Genomic DNA, 27057 nt, shown 5'->3' with positions numbered 1-27057 from the left:
GATTTAGTCTGACCATAACGTCTTTTTAATTTCAGCTCCTTTAAGGGAAAAAGCTATTTTTATTATAACCCAAATTTTGGAGCGTATTTGTGGTGCTGATTTATGTTCACTACTCGCCCTATTCAGCTAAGCAATTCGGCATATACAAATGTTCCGCCACAGTCGAAAAAAAAAATTAAATTAAATAACTCTTATTTTTTGAAGTAATCACCAAAATGCAGGCCTTCTCCTACCTGCCATTTATAACCAAACTCATCAATGTCAACAAGTCTCCAAAATCATCCAATTCATTGCCGCTGACACTTTTAGTCAGCACTCCCACAAATTAGCTGCAATTTCCGACTCATGCACTCATACATCAAAGTCGGCGGTGCAGTGAAAAATGTGTATAAAAAAATTGTTTGAAAAAAAAAACGACACCGAAATGCAACGCTTCATCATCAAATTAAGGTACAACACTCAAATATTCAAATGCTGGACATCATACACGGTATGAATGAGTGTATATACATACATACATACATGCTTATGCTTACACAAACATACACACGTACACGTATACATAAGTGTAAGCGGCAAATCCTTTCATTTCAATGCGCCTTGTTTTGCATCTTCTAGCTTGAGAACGAGCACTCTTCATCCTTTCTTTGCCTTTTGACCCTCTCGACGACGAATGCTTTATTTGTATTGACGTTTGCTTGCTTTGACGCTGTTTTTTTTTTTACTTTTTTCCAACATTGCTGTTTGTGGTTGCATACAACATAAATTGTTGCATCCGCCAACAAGAGGCATAACAACAAAAATCATCATCAACAACATCGCCAGTACCAGCAGCAGAGCAGCAACTGGAAGGCACACTGAACAAAATTGACTGCAGTTTGTTTGGTCAGCGGCTTTGATGCTGTAGAGAGGTGTGGGCTTGCGACAGGACGTGTCACATGTGTATGTATGTAAGCATGTAGTCATGTGAACATAGATAAATGTGTGTGTGTATGCACCTAAAAAGTCACTCGTCCGCATCACAGGACGGACAAGTACATACTTGTTTGGCTGCAGTGCTGCTTTGCGGCTGCGACACTTTGCTCTTTTCATTTTTTTTCTTTTTTCCTCTTTTTTCCCCTCTGTCTGGTTACGTCCACCTTTGGCGGCTACTTGCCACAGTTCTTTACATATTCAAATTTTATTTGGATAATCACTTGAAAAAGGTAGGCAGTGTTTGTGTTGTTGCCTGTTAGCATTTAGCCGTTTGTATGAGTTGCTGCACAAGCATTTTTTTCCTCTTACCGTAATTACCCAGATGACAACACGAGCAGAGATTCGTCGCTTGTCGATCGTCGTCGTCGCTTTTATGTCATCGATTTGTGGGGCAAGTCACTCATTCATTCAGAGTTGTATTTAAATTAGTCACATTTCAACGTACATATCTGCTCTTGCCGATTTATAGCGTAAAATTAACGATTGTAAAGACAAAGAAAGAATGCAATTTTTATTGATTTTCGTCCGTTTTCCGCTTTTGCTTCTAGGAAATCGTAAATATTTATTTGCCAAAGTTCATTCTCGTTTGCTGGCAAGCGCTTAAAAACCTTAGTTCCCATCCACCACATTTTTCACATGTCAACACAGTAATTGCCTTAATTTCTCCAATACAGCAGTCAGCAATCCTTTGGTATTGTGAATCATTTAGTCAGTCAATAAAAATCACCCACAATCACTACCACATAGTCGTAAATTAATTGACATCCATTGAGTGGCGGACCATGCGATGAGCAATTCGAAGATGCTGAGAAAGCCTGAGAGAGCGAGCGATTGCGGTGGGAGCTGTTGTGAATGTAATGAAGAAGGATGTGCTGAACAAAGGTGAAATATTAAGTTCGCAATAAACTAATTTAAAATCGCTGAGTAATGCAATAAAATAGTAAAAAAAAAAAAATTATAAAAATTTGCTTAGGTTAATAAGATGAAGTTAAGTTGAATAAAACCAAATAAAATAATAACAAAATAATTGCTAATAATATTCAATAAAAAAGGATTCAAAATAATAGTTATTTTATGATTTATGATATTTTATCATTTTGATTTTTCGATCATTCCATAACCGCTATTTTCATATTTTAATTTTAGATCATAAAAAAATTAAACCGTAATAAAAACTCAGTCTCTATATAAGGGTTAAAAATTATTTAAAAAATAATAATCCCAAACTGACGATTATTTTTTATAGAAAAAATTAAAATACGATAATACATAAAAATTATTTTACGTAATGGCTATTTTTTGTTACTGAATAAAATTAAAAATAAAACAATTAAAATAAAATTAAAATAATGTCAAGGAAATAAGTTTTAATAAAAGTCAATAAAATAAAAAAAAAATATTTTTTGTTTGGTGCATGATGTGTTTTGGAATGAATTTCCGTCATACTTTTCAAGAAAAAATAACAAATAGACAAAAATAAAAAATGAAATGAAACAGTAACATAAGAATTATATAAATTTTATCAAGTGCAATAGGAATGAAATAAAACCAAAGAATATAGTATATTGAAACTGAGTAAAATAAAAATAACTAAACTTTAATGAAAGTATATGACATAGAAATTAAAAAATCCAAATAAATAAAAAAATAAAGTGAAAAAAATTAAACTAAAAATAAAATTAAACTAAAAAAATTATATTTAAAAAAACAAATAAAAGGTAAAATTAATTTTATCAAAGTTTAATAAAACAAAAATAAATTAAAATAGAGCCGCCGTTCCTATTTCCGATTTTTTAGATATTTATATGATATGAGGCGAGTTTTCATATAACAATAAATAAATATTTTCCCCTCTGTATTTTTACCATACATAGACACATATTTAAGAAAAAAATCCTATAATGCGACCGGAACCGGACTCAAATTTTAGTATTTGATGCTCCAGAAAATTATTTTTTTCTCTTTTCAATGGCCAATATAATTTTATATATTATGCAGGCTCAGATTCTTTAAATTCCTAAGTTTTCATTTTTATCGATTTTATTTAGCTTGCCCTGTTTGGCTCAAATCTAGTAATAAAAGAAATGAAATTTTAAGAATCTGAGCCTGCACAACACTTACATAAATGGCGTAAAATCAATATTTCCTTAAAGTTTGGAGCGTTTTGATTGATCCTCAGAACAGAAGAAATCATTTCCCTACGTGCTATTCCTAAGTGAAAAAAACGCTCTTAGAATTATCGTAGAAAGGGGAGATTCATGGAAGGATCACAACTATTTCAAATACTAAACCTTGAACCAGGTTCTGGTTGCATTTCAGGATTTTTTATTTTATTTATTTTTTGACTTGGTCTAATGTATGTACATATATACATGTGTAATTATGAAATAAATATACACAAATTTTAATACAAATAGTATATCACCAACCTGAACTGGATATCTATAAAAATCAATTCAATATATTTTACTAAAACGTAATTCACCACCTCGCCTCCCTCAGCAACAAAACTTCTTCCACTTCGACGCCCCATTCATGATCAGAGACATTCGAACTCTCATACCTGTATACCTATACCTACCAATCTAACTTACCTACCAACCAACCATTCGACTTCATGCCAAAAATGTGTCGCCTCTGTGCTTATCTACAAAATTGATGAGCCTGTCAAAATGGGCATTTCACAGGCACGTGTTCTTCATGCATTGCGTTGGCGCAGAATGCCAGTGTGAGGACGTCATCCGAAAACGAATCGAACCCAACCGAACCGAACGGAACGGAAGATTGAATTTGAACAGCGAATAGCTATGTTGGTGTTGGCGGTGACGGTGGCGGTGGCGGTGGCAGCTATGACGCCAATCGCACGTCCACCGACGCCACTAAATAATTCAATGGCATACCTGCCGTACACCCATATCTTGCATTGGTGCTGTGTGTCTTATGCCTTCCTTCCTTTTTTTAGCATCTTGCCGCCAGGTAAGGCACAATGATTTGGTTTGGTTTTTTTATGTTTGCCACTAATGAAAACAAAAATTAATGAATTAACGTAAATCGGTAAGCAGGTAGGTATGTAGGTTGGTAGTTAGCCAGTAGAGTACCAGTGGATTTTTATTCCAGGAATATGGTTGATTTTTCGTGGAATCTACACCTCGTTGCTTACACTTGCCTTGTTGATTGCTCTTCATTCCTTGCATCGGGTATTTCCCCAAAAGATGCACAAGCACATATGTTCAGGCATTCACATGCGTACGCGTTTGTTCCACTTTTCTGTGTGTTTTGTGAAATTAATTACAGACTAGATTTAAAGGACTTTTTAGTTTGTAGAATACGGCTGAGTTGATGAAAAAAGTTCAATTCACAAGCTGATTGTTTAAAAATCATCACTATTATCAGGTTCAGTTGATATGTGTTATCTCCGGTCAAGAAAGGGAAAGATTTTGGAGCGAAATTTAAATGTTGATTACCTTTTATAATTACTTCTATTCAGCGATGAACGCACTTGGACCAACCAAAAATCGGTTATTATACCAATAGAATTCTAAACGGCCGGTCCTCAATAAGCTAATTCTAAAGCGCCATGTACTTTAAATGCAGTTTCGTAGGCGATTGATGTCACAAGAAATTCCTTAATAAGTGGCCCCTCAGCTTCCTGAAAGCTGAATACGTTAGGAGAAAATTATGTGAAGGTTCAACCCTATCATATTCTTTAAGAATTTCATGGGAGTGGTTTTGCAAGACCTCAATCAAAAGCAAAAGTTATACCTTTGAAAATATCAGCCCGGGCGGGTCAGTTGGTTGGTTAGAATGTTTCACTACCCGGGTGACAAGCAATTCCCAAATGTCTAGCCATCTCAGACCTTTCGTTTGGCGGGATCTCATTGCGCTAACCTCAAGTGACTTCTGAATGACGACCTAACATAATTTCCTTTAAAACTGAAGAAAATTTACCAGATATGTGAATGGCTACAACGTCGGCTTAAGCGATCATCTTGATTCCCTGGGAATCCCGGTTAACTAGTAGGTTATTTAAGACCACAGTCATAGTGGCGGTGAAAGTATTCTCTCTGTGGGGTGCCACTGCTCCTTACAAAGAAACAATTTACTACCGGATGCAGCAATATACTTCTGCAAGCTTCTCAAGTGGGGTTCTCCACCGACATTATTAAAGCGTTCTCAATGTTTATAAAGGAAATCATAGTAAACTGCTTGTAACTGAAAGCGAGCTCTGAATCGTGCAATCGTTAGGTAAGCACGTTGCGACCACGAGAAATTGCACTGCTGTACTTCTGAAATAGCTACTTGGATCATTTATACATTCATAAGGCCCTAAGAGAGGGATACTGGTAATTGTATACTGAAGATGATTTCCAATGAATCTCCGACCGATTCGGTTCTTGAATCTGGGCTAGTAAGTACTTCCAGTTCCAAATGTCAAAGTTGTCGCTCAGGATCCGATAGGAAGGCATAAGGCTCCACTTTCTCAGCGTATTCCACATTTAGTCACACGTATTCTCATTCTCACCTAGTCATTTGGTCAGTCGTGCGATTTCCTAAAGCCGACATAACCAGAAGGGAGGTCAAACATTATCCAACTACTTTTGAGTCCACCGTAATTACCAGTATAAATATTCACCTTCTTTATTGTAGTCATACACTTAAGAAACATCGATACCAATGCCCAAAATATGTACTTAAAAAACCAGCCATTCGAGTGAGACCAGATAAGCCGCGATCGGCTGCCCAAAAATTATGGGATTGATTTATGAAACCTGCGTTCGGTGCAATTATTTCAACCGCCGCGTAATTACAACCAATCTATCATACTCGACTATGGCTAGTGCGGGAAACCGCTCTTTTTTTTATAGCAAAACCAATTCATGATGCCATGAAATACGCGATTACTTCCTCATAGCATCAGCCTCATAAAAAAGATTCGCTTCGCATAACAATTAGCAAAGCGGGACACAAATATTATTGGTCTCATATTTACGACCATACTAAGTTGAATTTGTGTCTCATCTCTATGTATGTATACCTTTCTTTGTGTTTGGTCACGCTTGCCCCCCGAGCAATTACACCGGCTGTGACTTTATGGAAATAAATACACTGCGCTTTTTTATGATCATGTGAAATTCCGTAGTCTACTGCGATTTGACTTCACCCAAAGAGAGGCAGCAAACAAAAATCAATGTTTTCATTGAATTAAAAGAGAAAAAAAAAAATCGTTTTTTATGGTTTTATGTCGCTTGTTGATTTTGGCTGACTTTGTTGCTGTTTTCCCAAAAAAAAAAATTTACGATATGTTTTTAATCCGCTTTACAACAAAATCAACGATCCGTTTGCAGGTCTTGCTCATTTCTTATACATACTTTGTTGTAATCTTTTCGCTTTGTTTTAATGTTATGTGAGTCATAACTCTTTTACGGTAATCTTACCACAGCTAAGCAACAATGTTAGAAAACTACCTATGGACAGCGACTTAATAGATTTGTTGTCGCTTTCAACAAGCGGGCTATTGGCTTATTTACCCATTAAACTGGTGGCCATGAAAAACGTACATATGTATGCCAGCTGCAAGCAAATAAGTATCTACAACCAAAAGTCCATAGAGAAGAGCGAAGAAGACCGACCGGCTTTGGCGGCATAGCAGTTTTCGCAAAGAAGATCGCACATTTGCGGCTTTTATGTATCACACATCCCCCCTCGCAAGCCCTTGCGCCAACGATCGGCGGCGATCATCGATCGTCGTCGAACCGTTGGACTGTGCAGACTCATTTTGCTTTGTAGTTCTTTGCTTGTTGCACAGTAGTTGCAACGGATTTGCGTTTGCCTGCAGCTTCCATGATTTGCTGTTGCACTACTGCAATGCCAGCGCTATGTTTGTTGTTATTGCTGCAGTTGTTTTGTCCAAAGGCTATCTGTATCTTATCAGTGGCCGCCGCATTTGCGCGATGTGCAAGGGATTTGTGTTGTGTTGCTGCGGATTTGTTGTTCGGCGCGAGTGTGTATCGAAAAGCGAAGAGCTGATGTTTGCGAACAACCCAAAGGTAGTGGCTTCAATTCGATTTCGTTTGTGTTGTTTGAGCAAATGAAACAAAAAAGGGAAAAATATATATAAAAAAAAAAAAAACATGCGCCGCGTTTGACGATCGACGCGAGTCAAGGAGGGTTGGCTGACGAAACTATGCCTGTAAGATTTCCGCGCTGAGGTAAATTTTTTCTTTTTATTTCATTTATTTCTTGCACATTTTTGCTGCCTTTATGTTCGATTTCCTTTATGAAACTAGCGTTTGCCTTGTTTAGTTCTTGCCTGCTGGCTTTGAAAGATTTCCGCCTTGATAAGCAAATTCACGATCGCTCGATCGCCTGAAATCGTACAACGCAAGCGCGGCGCAGCCTTGCCAATAAACATTTCTGAAATAAAAGTAAAAAATGGGTTAATTTACAGCATAATAATAATAAAAATAAAATGATTCAAAAGTTGTACGCGTAAAAACGAAAGCCGAAACGGTTAAACGTAAGACAAAGGCAACTATAAGGCTTCGTTGCAATGAAACTCCGACAAAAATGGTAGTAGGTGTCGAACGAAACATTCCAAACAAATTAAAAAAAAAAAACACATAAGAAATACATCGATGAATTCTTTAACAAAAGTCCCTCACATCGCCTTCTAAGGTACTCGTCGTCCACGTGAAGAGGACCATGGATCTTGCGTAGAATAGTTATCAAGTCCCAAAGCCTTTTCATTCTGGTTCATCATTGTCCATGTTTCTGCGCCATATATAGGAACAAGAATGATTGTCATCTGTATACACAGCAACGTCGTAGTTTTGGTATTCAGTTTGGCTGCTTCTAAACGTCGTTTGGTCTCGAACAGCGCAAAGGAGTTCTTCCCATTTTTAACGCACACGTTTTAGTTTAGCAGGAATCTCAAATTTTGACATTTCTTTCGTGCTGTTAAAAGCGATATCGAATTTTGAGAAGGCTCAATTACATTGCCGCCGGCTTAGAACAGCTTAGCTGATATACCGTTGTTGCCCTGAAGTCCTATTATTGCTGTTATCACCTCGTCTCAGTCGAGAGGAGGGACATAAGCATCATCACTACACCATAATCGAGGTTCTGTTTGACCAAACGATCTACTTGTGTCGCCATTTAAAAGCGCTGAAAATTTTTTCCTTCATATCCCAAGTGTACTCTTGACGTATGTTACCAGATTTTCATTTTTGGCGGAACCAGCCTCGCTCTTGGAACCGCTGGATTACTCCCTTATTTTCTGGTAAAATTTTCAGCCGCTATTCCTGCCCGCCAACATCTTCAGCTCCTCGCACTAGCATCTTTCTGGTCCCCTTTTCTTTCTCTTGATTGGAGATCTGTTCCTCCTTTTCTTCCCAGATTGCAGGGAGTTTAGCGCGAGGACAACTTCTCTCTTACTGTGGAAGTCCATCCCCAGATTCATGCGTTCAGCGAGATTTGGGAGTGCCGAATCAAGTGCGGTCGTCGCTCTCCCGTTGTACGTTATCTTCACGGGATACGTATGCAAGCTAGAGACGCACGTTTGGTCAACTGATTGCACATTTCGGTGGCTAGGCCGAAGCCGGATCTTCCTATATTCCGAGTGTTGGCGTATGATTTCGTCGACATACGTAACTGTGGCACCGGTGTCCTTTAGCTGTCTCATGTGCCGCCTTGGCAGGAAAAAACGCTCCCCTTCGACGCGAAATGCAGCTCATGAGTAGATATGCGGTTTTCGCATGAGGTACCATTGAAGTGCCTTCCCTAGTAGTGCATATGGTAGGGTTGGGAGAATGTTGTTCTGTGTTATGAGATAGCATTCGGCTAGTGTGCCGCCTTCTGAAAAGCTAACGTCCCAGCGACGAACAGTATTAATTAGTTCGACGTCGCTTATCTCGTTGCGTCTTGGTGTTACATACCCCGTCCCTTCTGGTTGTGGGCTTGAGTTGTGCGACCCGTTTCCGAAGGTTCTCAACTGGATATTCGTTGTTTGATTAGAGGTCACCCAAGTGGCTGTATGGAGGTTTCGGAGCTGGTGTCTGGTACCACCACCATGTTCCGTACCGCGGCGAAGACGATCCACTGTTGTCGGTGGTACTCTCGGGAATACTGAGTTCCGCTCACGTTGACCTAAATACGCCATCACTGCCTGGCATAAAAGTCGTTAAGCACGATTTTAACATCGTGGAGGAGGCAGAGCTCATACAAGTATCTAAGTTACTTCTAGGAACTCACAGAATTGCTTTTTGATCTCATCGACTTCTCCTTCGTCGGTGAATGCGCGCAAATTAGGCGAATGCTGTTACAATTATCTATACTATTTTCTTACAAATACCGTTGCCGTTATTATTACCATTACTATTTTTATTACTAATCGCATTTGCAATCGTTTCGAATGGTGGTGTAGAAAGAGTGCAGAAATGAATCAAATAAAAGTTGGGTGTAAGCTTTTTTTTTAACTATTTAAATCCCTTATCTAAGTTTCCCGGCGGTATAGCCGATATTTTTATCCATGTAACCGTACTTATTTGAAAGACATGTCTTTCCAACTAACCAGGACCAATAGATTTCGTTAGCGCAATGATAAATTGGATTTCGTGCAAAAGGCAAGTCAAATTTATCATTTCATGTCAAACAACTACAAAACAACGACAAATGCAATAGACAGAAAAACAAACACACATACATGCATGTAGAAAAAAGTTGCAACAAGCCGGCAAACCCAAAAAAAACAACAACAACAGCCGACAGTTGCTCCAAGTACTTACAAAACGCTTAAGAAAATGGAGAAAACCAACTTAGAGGCAGTGGATGCCAGCAAAGGTGGGCGCGAATGGCTGGCTGTTATTGAGCGTGCGTGCGTGTGTCAGTTAGCGAACAAGACGTATGTATGTATATGTATTCAAGAAAAACACGACAAAACGCGTGTAATTAGATAAAATAAAATGTAAACTTTTCGAGATAGCCACGCATTGACGCGTCACGAGCAAATGCAGTCAGTCGCCAGCCCAAGCCCAAGCCCAGTCCCATCAGTGGCGTGAAGTAGCTTTGGACAAAGCGAGCGATGGATAGCGAACAAGAACACGCCTTCGCAGAAGCGCGGCAGAGACAAATGTATGTACAAATATGTGTACAAATGTGAAGTCGGTATGTTTGTACTTTTGGTACGTTTTTGCATTTGTGCATTTTGACATATGTACATATCTAATGTCATACGTACATTTGCACAACAAGTATGGGGAGCTTGCGCATAATTTCATACTTTTTTACAAATTGATTTATTGTATTGTAAACTTACATAGATAATTTCTCCAAAAATAATCGGCATAATTTAAATATTTCAAAATTTAAGTTGTCTTCATGGGCAATAAATAAGGTTCACCCTAATGTGTGCGTACGCCATTTCAATTTCTGCGTAGGTTTATATCACAAATAGTGAATATGTCGAAACAACAAAAGCTAAAGGTGGCAAAAGCCGGCTACCAGGCCAAAAATAATTGCATAGTCCATCGAGTGTTTGCTTCCAGCCGGCCGAGTGACGAGTGAATGCCTTCAATGCACAAATCTCCAGCAGCATTCTTGTATGCCAAGTCCTACTGAATAAGCAACCTTATAGGTCGACTCTCGTCTTCCCCCCTCTTCTGTGATTGCTGTCTGAAATCTCCTTTCCCAGTTTAATATAGCTGGCTTATATTCCATGCTACCTCCGCTCTTTTTCACAATTAAGATATGCCCGATGGTCCTCCAGTTAAATTCCCCTGTTGCCTTTACTCAGTTCGCACATTCGGCAGCCAGGTTCTTCGCAAGACGGTCAATGGGCGATTCAGCGAGAATTTAGAGTAGCTGTAAGGGTAGTTCCCAGGGCTCCTTTGGTGTCGCGAAATGCTGAACTTTACATTTGATTGAAGTTGAATTCCTTTTTGTTACCACAAAGTTGGATCAGTTTAACTTTTGCTACATAGTGCCAATGCTTCAAAGTAGACGAACGACCAGCAGTTCGTCCAGCATCATTTAATATGTATGCGCATAGAGCATTAGTGGCCTTCGTCATCTTACTTCAACATATAATTTTAACATTGAATTATGCTGATACATACTTTGTGTGGTATTTTAAAGTGATTTCGATGGAACCTAAGTTCGGAGGTCTCACAAACCGGACTTTGACTCTGCGCCTTCTTATGGAAATAGTCATGTCAGTTTTTCCTACGATCACCCTAGCGCTGCTTAAGATGTCCACTAGTCTATCATTTTTAAGGTATTATTCACCAGAATACAATTGATGTATGTGTTTATGAGTTATTTCTACAGACCGCACTAGTTTCGGTGCTTTACCTTCGATCGATAAGATCATTCGTGACATTGTTGATAGCTTCGACCACAAAATACTTCAAAATCACATTATTTGTTCTCCAAGGCTTTCTCCAAGTATTTGGTGTACGTATGTTCCTGATGGGATTGTCGGCAATTTCTTGAACGTTTTTACAAGGAATGAAGTCAAACTGATGCGTCTGCAATCTAGCGTGTTTTCTTTAAAAACCTAACTCTCGCTTCTCTCTTCTGGATTACGAGTTAACGAGCTTCCACTGTTTATGGAAACTTCGACTTAAGGTGTCGTAAGAGTAGACTCGGCATAGCGTAACTTCAAAACAAGCTCAACTAGTGGAGACTTAACGTAACGTCACTTAACACAACTCTCAAAAGCTGTAACATTTTTCAAGTTAAGTTACGTGTCCGCCAATCCGTCAAACTTTGCTTGCTTTCAGTCACTCTACCGATATATATATTATAAATAATTCTCACATTTATCAGCAATGTCGTTTTTGTCAGCTCAACACCGAAAAATCCTGAAAACCGCGAACAAGCGACGTTCATTTTTTGTTCAACTCCATCGTAGCATGGTGGCTATGGAAGGATATCACATATACATATGTACATATAGACTTGCCATTATACCTATACATACATAAGTATTATGTGACATACATGTGCATAAAATGTTCGTGGCCTAGTCATTTGCATAGCTGCAAGTACGCTAACGGTTTGCCACAGAAAGGGGAAAACTGGTGAAAATGCGAAGCTGTGTGGTTTTACATTTGCCAGTGTGTGTACTGCGATCATATGTATGTATGTATGTATGTATGTATGTATATCGACACTTGAAATCCCTTTAAAGGGTTGTTTTTTTTATTTGTCATGAGGTACAGTTATCGTTTTCTTTAAATTTGTTGAGTTTTTACGATATCAGCGAGTAATATCCGTTAGTTAAAATTATGAAATTATAGGACCGTATCCCTTACTAGGTAATAAAAAAAGTTCACTGTACACACGTGAGTACTTATAAAGTATTTTGGAAGGCTATTTCGAAAAAAATTTTATTTTTTTTAACGGACCCAGGGGTCACCTTTTTATATTATTCGTCATATCTTCGTCACTTACAGTCGGATCTTAAAGAATGATATATCGATATTCTTTTCTCGCCACATCTCCGTTCGTACCACCCTAATGTCAGTAAATTAAAGTTGGCCAAAAATCATTGAATTTTTGCTAAGGCACAAAATAATTATTTTAATAGAACTATTTAAAAATAAAATTTATTGGCGAATATAGGTGGCACCGAAAAATATTAAAATGTTTTTTTTCGAAATGGCTTGTAAAAATTATTTAGACGTATTCTGGTTTTCGTACGAATCGAAAATTTTAAATTTTTGTATACAAAATTATAGGAAATTTTCAGGATTTTCGATTCCTACGAAAAGTAGAATACGGCCCATTAAAACTGAAAGGTGTACGGCAAACTTTTTTTCATTTTTTTGTGAGGTGATACCGCCTAATATATCTATATAAGTATGTATATTGCTACCGCCAACATATGCAAACATATTCCGACTCCAAATGTTTGCTGGGCGGGTATATTTTCACGTCTTTATGTGCCCATCTACGTTTGTATGCAGGAATATCCACTTTCATATTCGCACAAAATAGCTCGCACATCCTTCTGAGCACAAGGATACTTTCGCACGCATACGTTTAAATTCCCATTATGACCACAATGGCTGTATTGGATGTACGAGCGGCTACCACAACTACCACCAAATGCCGGAAATACTACGTAGTACCACCGGGTGTGTGTGTTCGCATTTCGCAGTAAATCCGATTCAAATGCTGCACCATAAATTCTCTTCGCTCCTACAAACTCAACGAGGACAGTCACGTCGTCAGCATGGCCGCCGATGGCGAAGAGCAAAAAAATGCGAACGGAAAAAATGGCGAGCAACTGTTGCGGCTGCGGTATTTATGTATGTTGCTGTTGTTTTTGCTTTTTATGTTTTATTGCTGGCTATTGGATGCCAGGGGTTGTCAGCCAGCCAGCCAGGCATTCAGTCAGCCTGCTATAACAAATGCGAACAAATGGGGTCGACACACTTTGAGTGGGCGGTATGGGCGCTGTGGGTAAACGGAGTAAAATAGTATGCGGCAGCGGCCAACGGCCAACAACAACTAACATTTGTAGGTACATAGCTGCAATTTAACAACAACAACAATGCCAACTTGAATACCCTTATCCCTTTTCGTGCACGAGTTTTGTTGGCTGCACTGCGCAGGCTCCATCCATCCATACTTTTTTTTTTTTGGCTGCATTCGTGAGCACCCAGGCGTATCATGCGGATATAGCGCCGAGTATCGCAAATAGTAGCACCATATAAAAGTATAGGTGTTTGAAAAGACGACGTTTGCCGACGTGCAGTCACGCATAGTTATTATTCGGGTCGGGTATCTGGCAGATACAGATACATAGTAGGTACTTGCGAGACGAGAAACTAATGTGAAAATAACTGGAAGAATTTGAAAATTTGTAAACTGTGTTTTTTTTTGGTAGTGTACATAAATGTAAAGTGAAGAAGTTGGTGAAAGGAAGAAAAGCGCAAGGCCGGTACTCCTCTGGAATGAAACGATACGTATGTATATATAGCCGTTTATGTATAAAGTGGATATGATAAATGATAAACGTTGGTAACGAGTTTTTCTCCCAAGTTTGACTGGGAAGCATTTATTTGCTCTAAAAGCTGTATTAGGGAGCCTAGAGACTTACAATTAAGAAGTAAAAACAGTAAAGGGTAAGTGTAGAAGTAATGTGAAATCGACTGTAGAGAGAAAAACGACGTAAAATGGAAATATTGACTAGATTTGTTTAACTAAAGTACTGATTAAATGTCAAGAAGTGACTATTGTTTGCATCTTAAAAATAGTTTTGGCTTTGGTATTTTATTTATCTACATTCACTTAATTCTTATTCATTCTCTAGGTGGGAAGCTGTTATCATGCCAGATGATGTGGCCTGTTTTGTCATGAAGATATTTTTCAAACCTGGAGACTAAAACTTGTATTATTATCTTCACTGGACGAAACTTAAATTTGTTGTAAATTTTGAGTGTATAAGCTGACAATTGTTAGCAAAAAATATTTAACCAATATTTAACTACTTTTAAATAATATGACTTTTAAGCAGGGGCCAAAAATAACTGTTATCTCGAATTTACTAGTTGAAAACGTTGCCTGAATTCTAAAATTTAACGAAAACGTTGTTTCATAACAGTTAATAGATGAGAAATATTTTTTCCGTTGCTGATAAGAGTTATATCCCAAGGTTTATTTTTTTCCGTTGGTCCATAACGGTTAGTGCCCAACGTTTATTTTTTACGTTATCTGATAATAGTTATTTCACTCTCTCACTTTTATTTCATCATCTTTATCTTATTCTCCATCTCCATCTTCATCAATATTGTAATCTTACAACGTTTATCAGACAACGTAAAAAAAAAGGTTATAAAATAACTCTTATCCAGCAACGTAAAAAATAAACGTTGGGAAATAACTCTTATCGGCAACGGAAAAAATATTTCTCCTGCATAACAGTTATCAGGCAACGTAAAAAATAAACGTTGGGTTATAACTCTTATCGACGAAATAAAAAATATTTCTCATCTAATAACTGTTATGGAGCAACGTTTTTGCTATAAAACTTATAACTGTTATGTCCCTGCTTTTAAGTTAGGGCGTGCGAGTAAATGTGTTAGCTGACTGCGTATGGTGCTACGCGGCGTATACGTTACATACGCAACTACGGGTATATGAGCACGAGATCTCACTTTTTATGCATGAGGCCTAATGTCTCAAACAATTTAAATCAATTATAAATCACTATTCAGCGGAGAATTCGCTACAAATGAAGCTAAACAACTGTAAGCTTATTTGTTTTTTTTTTTTTGGAAAATCGGATTGGTAATTGAAAAAAGCATTCTTACTTTACGAGATACATATCTCAAAAACCATTGCCATTGGGGCATAATAATTAGACTTTTGATGAGACTCAAAAGACATTCCCGATAACGAGGACCTTACTAGCATTCTGTTTATGTATGTCTGTATGTGTGTATGTTTGTATGTATAGAATATATTTGTCAATTATGTATGTAGTCATTCGTACCAACGAAGAATATCTTTTTTTATTTAGAGTATTCAGCATATTGTACCTATTTAATTGTGGATATAATTTAGCAAAACTCAAAGAAAAGTCACATGCAATTCACGGAGGTATACATAAAAATTCTTTTAATACTGAGTTAACATTGACAATTTTTTGTTAAGCTACAAAGCAGAACTCCCTCTAGAAAATTTCCTTTGGTCATAAAAACGTGCGAAAAGTTTTTGAAATCGAACAACGGAAAGATGTGCCTCGAAACGCCCTAAAGTTCACCATTTTCATGCAATTTTTTACAAAGTGGTCAAAATTGCCTATAAGTCAGTGGGAAATCTAATTTATTTTAATGGCACCTAATCAGTTTTCCCCCTGAGGGGGAAAGGTTTTTCCACGTAAAATTACAATTTTCTAGGAATTCAGAAGTTAAATTTTAGCCAAGTAAATTTAGATAAAATTGACGCGAAAAAAAAATTTAGTAGCAAACTTTTGATGCAGTTTGCTTCTATTTGACACGTAGATCATGGATCCACAGTCTCGCCCCCCAAATTTCAACCGGAATATGCCGCTACCTTGGATTTTAGGTTTTTTTTGGGTTTTTGCGATTTGCAAGCTTATTTTGTATTTTTCGTAAAAACGGTTGTATACAAATTTGTAGAAAATTTAATATCCCATATTTTTTTGTTTACAAACTTAAAAAAAAATAATAATTTTTTATTATAAATAAAAGCGACAAATTTTTGCATTGTCACGATTTTCGCCATTTTCCAACAATTTCAGATGAAAATGCATAGCATATTCAAATGCCAAAGTTGTAGGGAACTTTTCTCTTTTAGTGTTGGGTTCTCCGGTGGCACAAAATTTGTAAAGCAAAATTTAATTTACGGTTAGTTTAGATGCCATATTTGAGACGTCATGGAGAATTTTTCAAAAGGCCTCTCGGCTCTTCCCCAAAAACCACATAGGCCACATAAGGAAAAATTTTTGTAGAGAAAACGGAAATCTGAATTTTTGCTAATTTTTTATGCATTGGGTACAAAATTAAGTGCAATAAAATTGATAAAAACGGCAAGTAATAAAATTCGCCAGTGAGATAAAAGGAACAATAACAACAAAAGCAAAATCAGCTGAAGAATGCCAACAATAGCAGACGTCCAACCCAATGCGCCAATATTTGCGAAATAATTTATGCGCGCACACATGTACATGTATACATACAGTCAGCGTCAAAAATATGAATACCCTGACGCTTTGACGATTTTTCTTATTTAAATTTTAAGGTGCAAGTGTCAAATTTGTAAAAATTACAGTTGACTTTTGAGAATTTTTTTTTTAATCCTTTTCATTCTTCTTTTTTTTCTATTTTGATATGAAAAAAAATTTTCAAAAATTTTTCTACTCGAATTGAAAAGTGGAAAATTTTGATGAAATTTTCTTGGTATATATTGAATTTTCCCCGAGTTCTATATGAAATTAAAAAAATATATTCTGCTGCTTTTTGCTGTTGAATGAACTATAATTTTATTTAAAAAAAATAAGAAAAATTATGGTATGGAAAATATAAATAAATCAAATCGTCAAAACGTCAGAGTATTCATATTTTTGACGCTGACTGTACATCTATGTATGTATGTATATCTATGTTCATATGTACGCACACTCAAATGCCCGCTCAAAGTGCATAGAAGCATAATGGAGGGCCGCAGCTTTGCACTGTCGGCGAAAAAAAAAAACAAAAACAAATCGTATGCTACAATAAGAATACTTCTCGTATATATGCGTACATACATACATATGTACATAAGTACACATACACAAAGATGAATAAGAAATCAATTACACAGCCAACGCCACAGATATTCATCCATTCAGGCAACGCTTGGCGGCCCACCACATCCAACGCCACAATCAAAGCCATCGGCATCGCCATCGCCATCGCCACAGTCGCAGTCACAATCAAAATCACCCTTTGCTCCCCTTTTTCTGCTTTTCTACTTTGGACTCTTTGCGCGCCATAAAACTCGCCTCCCCATTTCTTTTGTTGTTGTTTTCTGCCGTTGGTTCTACTTCGCAGTTTTTATTTGTTTTTGTTTTTCATTTTTTGCTTTTGTGTGGAACAAATCTTGGCTGCTCCGCCTTCATAAATAATTCATGGGATCAGCAAACGCGCGCACAGTGCGGCCGAAAACCAAAAGTGCGGCCAAAATTCGAAGATTTGAAAAAAGGATTCGAAAATTTCACACTAGGCGGTTTTCGGGGTCATTAATTACTAATCCGCTGACAGAATTGCAAAATTAAAAATGGCGGATCCAGTATGGCGCCTGGTAAATTTTTAGTTTTTTATTAGATTTATTCGAAAGATTTTCAATTGTAGTGTCACAAAGTCGAAGTTTGAAGCAGATAGGACTTACCGTCGATTTTTGATTTTTTTTTTGTTGACGGTGCCAGGCATTTTGTTCCATACGAAGTATGTTCGAAGAAAATGAGCAACACCTTTAACAAAAAAAATTCCAAAAATCAACCCTCAGTCCTAGCTACTTTAAACGTGCACTTAATTTTACCTAAATTAAATGGGCTACAAAACTGCATACTCAAAATCTTCATTCCTTTTAATAAAAAAGCTCGAAACTAATATGAATAAGCGTGTGAAAAAAAATATATATAAGGAGCAGAAATCAGCATCGGAGTTTTGTTTTATTCTGTAGCTAATACTTTCCTACGTAACTGCAATTTAACTACTCACATTTTGTTTAAAAATAAACGAAAAAATTCCTTTACATTTTTATTTCTTAAAAATTTCTGTAACAGTATTAGTTTACACAAATTTTTCAACGTATTTTACTAAACTTCAGACGTCGAATCCATTCGGTTTCGTTTGATTTATAATCCCTTTAGCCAACTCAATGTCGAAAAAGGCCTATCTAGAAACTTTATTTTCTCGAATTTTTGGCCGTTCTTTTGGAATTCGGCCGCACTGTGGCGCCTGGTGAAACAAAAAGAATTGAAACGAAAAAAGAAAAATCAAAAAGACAACCAATGCCAGTCACAGTCACGAAGATACCGACTCGTGGAGGTAGACGTTTTGTGTAAGTGTGGAGAAGGCGGGGAGTGACGACAGAGGTACACATGCCCGGTTGGTGGTGGAGATGAGCCAGATTGTTGGCGATTGTGCGTTTTGGCGCAAATGAAAAAAAAACCTGCAACAACAATAAAACAAAAAAGTAAACAGTAGTGGTAGCTAAGCGATAACGAAGAAAAGTATCTGATTTACTATCTACTGAAATGAAATTATAAAAAAACTGAGTATCCGCAGAACATGAAACGTCAGCAAGAGAATATGTGTGTGTGTGTATGTGTGCATGAATTTACATATGTAGTATATACATGCACATACATATATAAATTGATTCAGGTATAGTCTAAAAGCATACATACTAATAAAATGATAACATTAAAATTCCGATTAAAAATTTCATACTTTAGTATCTATTTTTGCAAATATTGAAAGCGGTAATTTGTGACTAAATTTTTTGGAAAACTGTAATTTAAAATTTTGGTAGAGGCGATTTCGATTTGATTTGTTTATATTGAAATTAAAGTTATGTGAAGAATTTTCAAATCGAAAGCAGCCGAGTTCGAAATCCAATTGAATAAGCAATGATGGTGAAGGTCCAAATTAGTTTGCTGTAAAATTATTTCACTTTGATAATAACAATATATGGAACAACAAAATATATGTACATTAGACTGCATCGCTCCCCATACAAAGAAAACTCGGTACTGTGCTTCCATTGGAGTTGTAAAATCTATTATAATTTTAAGACTTGCACCAAAATATATCGGAAAAATACAAAGATTTACGTGAGCTGGACCGATTTGAAAATACATCCAAAAATTAAATTCTTTATGAATACAAATAGTTTCTTCAAGAATTTTTTGAAATAAGCTTAAAAATCTATATAGAGATTAAAAAAAAAATCAACGGAATCGTCATAATGAGATTTTTGATGCTGTTTTTTAACTTTTTTCAAATATTGGTATAAGAAAAATTAAAACTTAACAATAATTACTCTACTTATTATCTTAGAGCGAAACCTCAAATATTAACTATTATTTTTATTTTTTTAATTTCAAACTTTTTAAGAAAAATTTTTAGGAAAATTTTGGGTATGCAAGTTAAAAGTCTCATTAATTTCATTTCATTAATTTAAATGCGCCCAAAGTCCTCGGTGATTTTTTTCCGAAGCATTTTTTATATGGATAAAATGCGCAACATCGAATGGAAAAAAAAATTTCAAAATTCAACCAAAATTTTGAGATACTTCAAACTTGCAGTTTATTATACTAAGATTAAATGGGCTACTATACGGCATACCAGAAATTTTCCTAAAAATTTTTACTACAAAGTTTGAAATTTCGATAAATCTTTCTAAACTTTTTTTATATAGTGTTTGTTACAGTGTAGACTATATTAAAAAAAATGTTTGTTACTTATTTAAAGTTAATTTATTAATTCTATTTCATTTATGTATTTAAAAAAGTCGTGGTAAAGTTTGCGTGGCCACAAGTGTACTTTTGTATATTGAAGAAAAGCACTTTCAATTAAATATTTTTAATCCATGTTTTATAATTTTTGTATTATTTAAAATTATTCCATTTTTTAATTCTATTCCGTGCACGGGTCCTTAAAACTGATCTGACCCAGGACAATTTAACGCGGATCCCCCTCCGTTGTTATTGTAGTGGCTTACTTAGCCCTACTTAGGTCGGCTTGTCGCTCAATTGTTGTTGTCAAGCACAACTAACAGAAGGCCCAAGAAGTGTGGGTTGGTTCAGAGGGAGAGGGACGTTAGCTGACTGGAGTTTTGAGGGCCTGCGAAGAGGTCTTGCGCGAACTTGAGGTAACTCTCCGCATGCCGGACACTAATTGGGCGTATCTGAATTTATCCTACCTTGGGAGGAGTTTCACCTGCTGCCTAACCACGCTAGCACCGAATTGACTAGGGTTGTACGCGACCAAGAGATGTTGTTTCGGCGATCTAACCCTGTTTAGGTGGGCCAAATCTCTTAAAAATATTGTTTGTCCATGGGTCAACATCCGCTTCGTATTATTCTGCTCAGAGACCTATATCAGCTGCTTGACCCCCCTCTCGACGGGCCTGGTAATATGGCCTATGAAGCAGATGGAAAGAATGTTCTTTCCTTAAAATTCTAAAATTTCCGCTAATTACGAAAAAGTTCTTTCCTTAAACTAGAACATGTAATGTTGAAAGGACACCATATATGAAAATCTGAAATTTAAGAAGATCCGCATTCTTTGATTTTAAATTTATACCCATCTTTGTATGTATACACAAAAGGGTGTCCCTGTGCTAGCCAGAAACGATGCAAAAAGTTTTAAGAAGAATAATTTACAAAGTAGAGAAATGTTGGAGGACTAAAGACAGCGCAAATATAAACTGCAAAATTTCAACAGCAAAAAAGCAAAAATAAAAAAAAACGCATTGGAATACCCAAAAAGCAAACGTGAAGAGTACTCACCGCTCACCGGCTCACTGGCAATTCTGCTGAGTAAAACGGCATTTAAAATCATTTAAGGAACTCGCAAAAAAAAAAAAATGAAACTTTCGACATGGCATGCAAAAGTTTTTGTGCCGTTTTACAACCTCGCACTTGTGCCCAAATGCTTTACGCAGCGTCAAGTTCTTATGCCAAGTTACATTTGTACAAATATACATACATACATACATACGAGTGTAAACACAAACACACACACACACACCCTTTTATGGCTATAGAGTTTAAGCTGCAAAAAGTCCACTACTAACTTTTAATCCGCATGCCCTTCTTTTACCTACCTTTTCTGTGCCTTTCTGCGATTCTGCAGCCGTTTTTCTTTTCATTTTTCACATTTTCCGCCATTTTGGTAAATAAGGCTATACAAAGTAAAGCTTACATACATACATTTGTACATACTTATGAATGTATGTGCTATATACTACACTTTGTATTTACATATGTAAGTACATATGTATCTACATTAGGGCGGGTCAATTTGTATGGGAGATTTTTTCGATCATGCGCGTATGGCAGAGAAGGATTCTACATGTAATCTTAAGCGAATTTTCCGAAGAAACCATGGGTCTATAAACGATTTGGAGTTTGTCAAATTGCGAAAATAGGTTTCTTAGCATTTCACATGTCGCAATGGGGTCCAAAAGGCTAAATGCTCCATGGAGACTCAAAAAATTAAAAATATTTTTTTTTTTTCTTTTAATAGCCAAAACCGGTACTGCTAAGGTCGAAGATATCACATAAAAATTTTGGTCCCGATTGGAGTGGGGTAAGACGTCTTCTTAGGGTAATCTGAATTTTGACCCCTGTGTGCTATGCGACACGCCTTAACCGTGTCCAATCGGGACCAAAATTTATATGTGATATCTTCGACTATAGTACCATCGACATATGGTTTAAGGACCACCCTAATACACATACCTTCTCGCTGTGAAATGCCTTTGTGATTGCATTGATTTTTCCACCGTATCCCTTCAGTTCTCACACCACATATTTTCCTTACCCCCCCCCCCCTGGCGCCACCTTATTCCCTTTCGTAATTTTTGCCACCTATCCACCGGGACGTATACTTAACTTTCTTTCCCTCAACAAACTAGCAACTAACTGCTCCTCATTTTTTGCTACTTTTGTATTCCAACTTTTTTTTCCGTATATCTACGCGCACTTTTTCTGCACTTTTGCAAGTTTGTTCCTACACTTCGTAAAATTTTTGTTGGATAGCGCATGAGAGGTAAAGTAAAAAAGACAACGAGCAACTACACAACAAACAAGATGAAGAAACTACTACTAAGAGAACGTTAAATGTGCGTAATAATGTTGGAAGTTTTCATTTCGTTTATCATGAAGGATGGCACATTCCACTTGCCAATTCCCCAAGCACCAATCCACATTGCTCCTGCTTTATGGTGTGCGTGTATGTACACATACATATGTGTGCGTAATTTGTCTTTAATAGAAATTTAAGTTCTACGATAAAGTAGCTTTTTATAGCAAACTAGTTCGGGGAAACTTAAGACGAAAAAAGTCGTACTACGAAGAGGTAATAATGAAATATCTATTGTCAGCATTAAAGTAGGAGCAAAGAAAAAATATATGAGGTGGAATTTGCTTTAACGTGGTTATAAAGTTTTTTTGAAATTCGTGCGAAGATCACATGTAAATGAAAAAAAAAAATGGATATCTACATTAGTAGGTATGTACATTAGGCCGTTCTAAAAAACATTCACTTTACACCCCTAAGTCAAAACAATTTTTACAAAGCATACCTTCACCATATGCAATCGGGTCTTAAATTAGGAATTCCGATATTTTTGTGTCGAGGAGACATTTTTTTCCAACATTCATTGACCTCAAGCACCACATTTCAATGCTTACATACCAGATCTCACTTCTTACCACCCTAATGTCAATAAATTAAAGCTTGCTAAAAACATTAAACTTGTTTTTAAGAAAGTATTTCGATAACTCCAGTAGAACTATTAAAAAAAATGAAGGTGTCACAGAAAATAGTAAAAAAATTATATTGCAAAAAATAGACACGAAGCGAACTTTTTTTGCCTGTAAAGTCGTACGGTCTAGTGTACGTCTACATAAATACTTTACAGTTCTTTAAGGATCTGTCACTCAGCGGTTTGCCGACGGGCTCTCAAGAATTATATTTCATCAAGTTTTAGTTGTATTCCCATAAACCGGAAATTAACTTGAAAAATTTTAATTTTCGATAAACTGTGAAAGTTAGTTAATAAAAAGTTTTTTCGAGTTTTTAATTTTACAACTTTTAAATAAATCGCGTCTTTAGGTTTTTGAGAAATTAATGCGATATTTTCAAATTTTATCCCGACACAATGTGAGGGCGGGAAGCCGTTGTTGCGAGAAGGCATCGCTGAACTTCTATATGGATGCGCCAAAGTTTGACGGAAAAGTCGGTGTAGGAGCCTGCGGCTTAGCCGAAAACAGCAAAGTTCTTACTTGTTTTTATTTTACTTTAGTTTTTCTTGGTTCAAATTACAATTACATATAAAATAGCAATTTTAATATTTTTAATACATACTACGTGAATTAATCTCTTCGCGTATATAAGTATGTATATATGTATGTAAGTGCATATCTATATTAGTTAACTGATATATTTTTATAACTAATTTGAAATTTTAATTTTTTTTACGGTCAATAAATGTTAAAAAATTACGCCAAACTTGTTGGATTTTGACTGTTATATTTATATGTTTGTCATCAAAATGGCACACATGCGTCAAACATTTATGGATGATATGCAAAACAATGCCAAAAAGTGAATTATTAAAATGCAATAAATCACAAAAAAGTCATAAAAGGAGTTTATGGAAAATTAAAAATTTGCAAATATATGCACACATGTGTATCTAATGTTTAAATGTATGTATGCACATACATAAATACATCCATAAAAAAAATAAAATTAAAGCCAATAATTTTTCAAAGCCGCAGAACTAAATTCGAAAAATGAAATATATTAATTTTTGTGATGCGGTTAAAACGATTTAAACGGAAAGTTTATTGCACTTCAAAAGAGATGAATATCAGCTAAAATATATCTATAGAATGAGAAGACATGCAAAATAAATTTAAAAAAATGTTAACATTTAAAACCATTTTATAAATTAAGATCGACGAAACCTTAGTGTTCAACATTATTTATTTTTAAATAATAATTAATTAAAAGCTGCATGCTTTACAATTTCAAAGATTAATATTTAGAGCATGCTTGTGGTTAGGAAAATCAATTTTTTTAAGTGAGATGAATAAGCAACAAGAAAATTTTTTTTTATTTGTATGTATTTTTTCTCAATTAAAATAATAATTTTTTAATATTCCTTCATAACTATGCCGGGCACCTGATTGAAGTTTTTTTTTTATTCTTTTTTTTTTGCAGAAAAACAACGTTTATCACTTTGTGTGGGCTGTGGCGGTCAAATTCACGATCAGTACATCCTGCGCGTCGCCCCCGATCTGGAATGGCATGCGGCATGCCTCAAATGTCAGGAATGTCGACAATTTCTGGACGAGAGCTGTACGTGTTTCGTGCGTGACGGCAAAACGTATTGTAAGCGTGATTACGTTAGGTAAGTCGCAAGATTTAAATAATTGCTATATAATTGTATAAGAGAAATTTTCGTTTTGCATCTACAATAATTATTTAAGTTTTGAGAACGCAAATTTTCGTTTCCATTTTTTTAAATCTATGTTTTGGTTTTTGATACGCACATTTTCCAGTCTTTTTTAAAAACGAGCTTTTGATAATTGAATATGTAATAACATTTATTAAGACAATTTTTAATTATTATTTTGTAAGTTACTCTTACCAAAGATTTTTTTTTATAAAAACCTCCACCGAATCAGCGGTGCGCATTTTATTTGGGTGGTTAAAATGTAGATATACATACATATATATAATAATCGCCTTTTCTGAAGAAGCAAATGCCTATCAAAGCTTGAAGTGACTTTTTTGTCTGCACACAATTTTTTCGACAAATGATGCAAACATACAAAATGTTTTTCATAATAAGTGGCGTTTTAGTTTTAAATCTTTTTCTTGCTTAATTTACTTAAAATAAATTTACGTTTTAAAATGGTCCCGTTTTACTTTACTTGCTTGAAATTGTGTCGCACTACAATTCGTAGGGACAGTATTTTAAAATGTTTAATCTCAGTTTCGAAAACACACATTTTTGGCGATATTTTTTCTCATTTCGTTTATTCTCATCAGTCCAAAACAAAATATCTTATAACGTTAGTTTTTGTTTTGCAAATGTTTCCTTTTAAAGTCGTAACTACAAAAATTGCATTTTTTATTTTGTATGAAGTAAGATTATATCAAAGAATTGTGTTTTACAATTTCTTTTAAAAACTTACGTTTTACCTGTATCTTATTCTCGGTGTGTTAATATTTTAGCGCTTACACTTTTGTTAAGTGTTTGGCCAAGCTTCTCCTTCAATTTGTTAACCAAATGATAAATGGTATCATTTTTTAATAATAAAAAAAGGATGAATCCAAAATATTAAGAAAGAAAACTTTTAAAAAATCATTATCAATAAGTGAAAACCGCACTTGAGTCCGAACTAAGTTGAGCCAGATTTATTTTTAGCCATTGGCACGCCTTTAAGTCGCTTATCGTTTGCTGCCAAAAAAGTATAACCTTTTATTCACCATAGTTACATATGTACGTATGTATGTATGTGTGCGTCTATTTTTATAAATGAGTAGTTCGTTGTTGGAGGATGGTTCCGTGCGCAGAAGTGGAAAACTTTTGACTGCCCTTCACCTGGGAGTGGCCAGAAGTGATTCTTGTGCGTACGGTTGAAATCGCAGCTCACAACGTCCGGATATTTATGTACATCCACGTATTCTCTGGGTAGCAACCAAACACCCGTTTGGGAGCGAGCTAAAGTGTGAAGGCGTAAAACTTCGCATGCGCTGGGTTTGGGTCCCGCCACGTTTAACCCCCCCGCCCAATGAAAAATTCCGCCGCCGAAGAAGTAGTTGGATTTCAGCGAGCCCGAAAGAACAATTGGTACGATGAGGAATGTCAAGAAGCCGCAGAGAAAAAACAACGCCGCCTGTAGGGCCACGCTGCGATCGGGCGCAACGCCCGGCCATGTGGGACCGTTATAGGGAACTGAAGAAGGAAGCGAGACGTATTTGCCGCAATAAGAAGAGAGGCCGAAATACGTGAGTGCGAAGAGCTTGAGATGCTGGCCGACAGGAAAAATGCCCGAAGATTTTATCAGAGAGTTAGGCGACTTACGGAAGGCTTCAACACCAGGGCGAACTCCTGTAAGAACAACCACGGCGACCTAGTGACCGATGTCCAGAACGTACTTAAACGTATTGTGTAAAAGACTGTAGCCCACCGTCAATGAACTGATTGGAGCTTAAGGGTGTGGCTTTAGGCCTGGCGAATCCATCATAGATCAGGTATTCACAATACGTCAAATCTTGGAAAAGACCCGCGAGAAAAGGATCGACACTCACCACCTATTTGTCGACTTTTGACAGCACTAAAAGGAGTTGCTTATACGCCACTATGTCTGAATTTGGCATCCCCTCAAAACTCATACGGCTGTGTAAAATGACGTTGAGTAATACCACCAGCTCTGCTAGAACTGGGAAAGACCTCTCCGAGCCGTTTGATACCAAACAAGGTTTCAGACAAGGTGACTCCCATTCGTGTGATTTCGTTAATCTGATGTTGGAGAAGAAAATAAGAGCCGCAGAACTGAACCACTCACGAACAATTTTTTGCAAGAGCGTATAATGGTTGGCGTATGCCGACGATATCGATATTATCAGTAAAAACAATGGCTACGTCTATTCTGCCTTCTCGGGATTAGAGAGAGAAGTCAGCCTTGAAATTCAATGGCGTTGGATGGGAAATACCGCAGACGATTTGACGATGAGCTGTATGAGCTTTAGACTTAGTGCAGCGAATTAAAATTCAGCGGCGAATGGACAGAAACGCTCCTGCTCTGAAAGTATT

The 27057-nt window shown here is 36.4% G+C and overlaps 1 protein-coding gene across 1 annotated transcript in view; it reads left to right on the top strand.

Moving 5' to 3' along the window:
- Positions 1-27057, top strand: part of LOC118741296 (insulin gene enhancer protein isl-1) — a 78935-nt gene that overhangs the window by 35662 nt on the left and 16216 nt on the right. Inside the window, exon 2 of the mRNA XM_036473229.1 lies at positions 24453-24642. Coding sequence (XP_036329122.1) covers positions 24453-24642 — 190 coding nt within the window. The remainder of the gene's footprint in view (positions 1-24452; positions 24643-27057) is intronic.

The sequence above is a fragment of the Rhagoletis pomonella genome, unplaced genomic scaffold, assembly GCF_013731165.1.
Source record: "Rhagoletis pomonella isolate Grant_MI unplaced genomic scaffold, Rhpom_1.0 Rhpom_scaffold_00006, whole genome shotgun sequence".
Classification (NCBI taxonomy): Eukaryota; Metazoa; Arthropoda; class Insecta; order Diptera; family Tephritidae; genus Rhagoletis; species Rhagoletis pomonella.
This window is presented reverse-complemented; position numbering and strand designations above follow the sequence as displayed.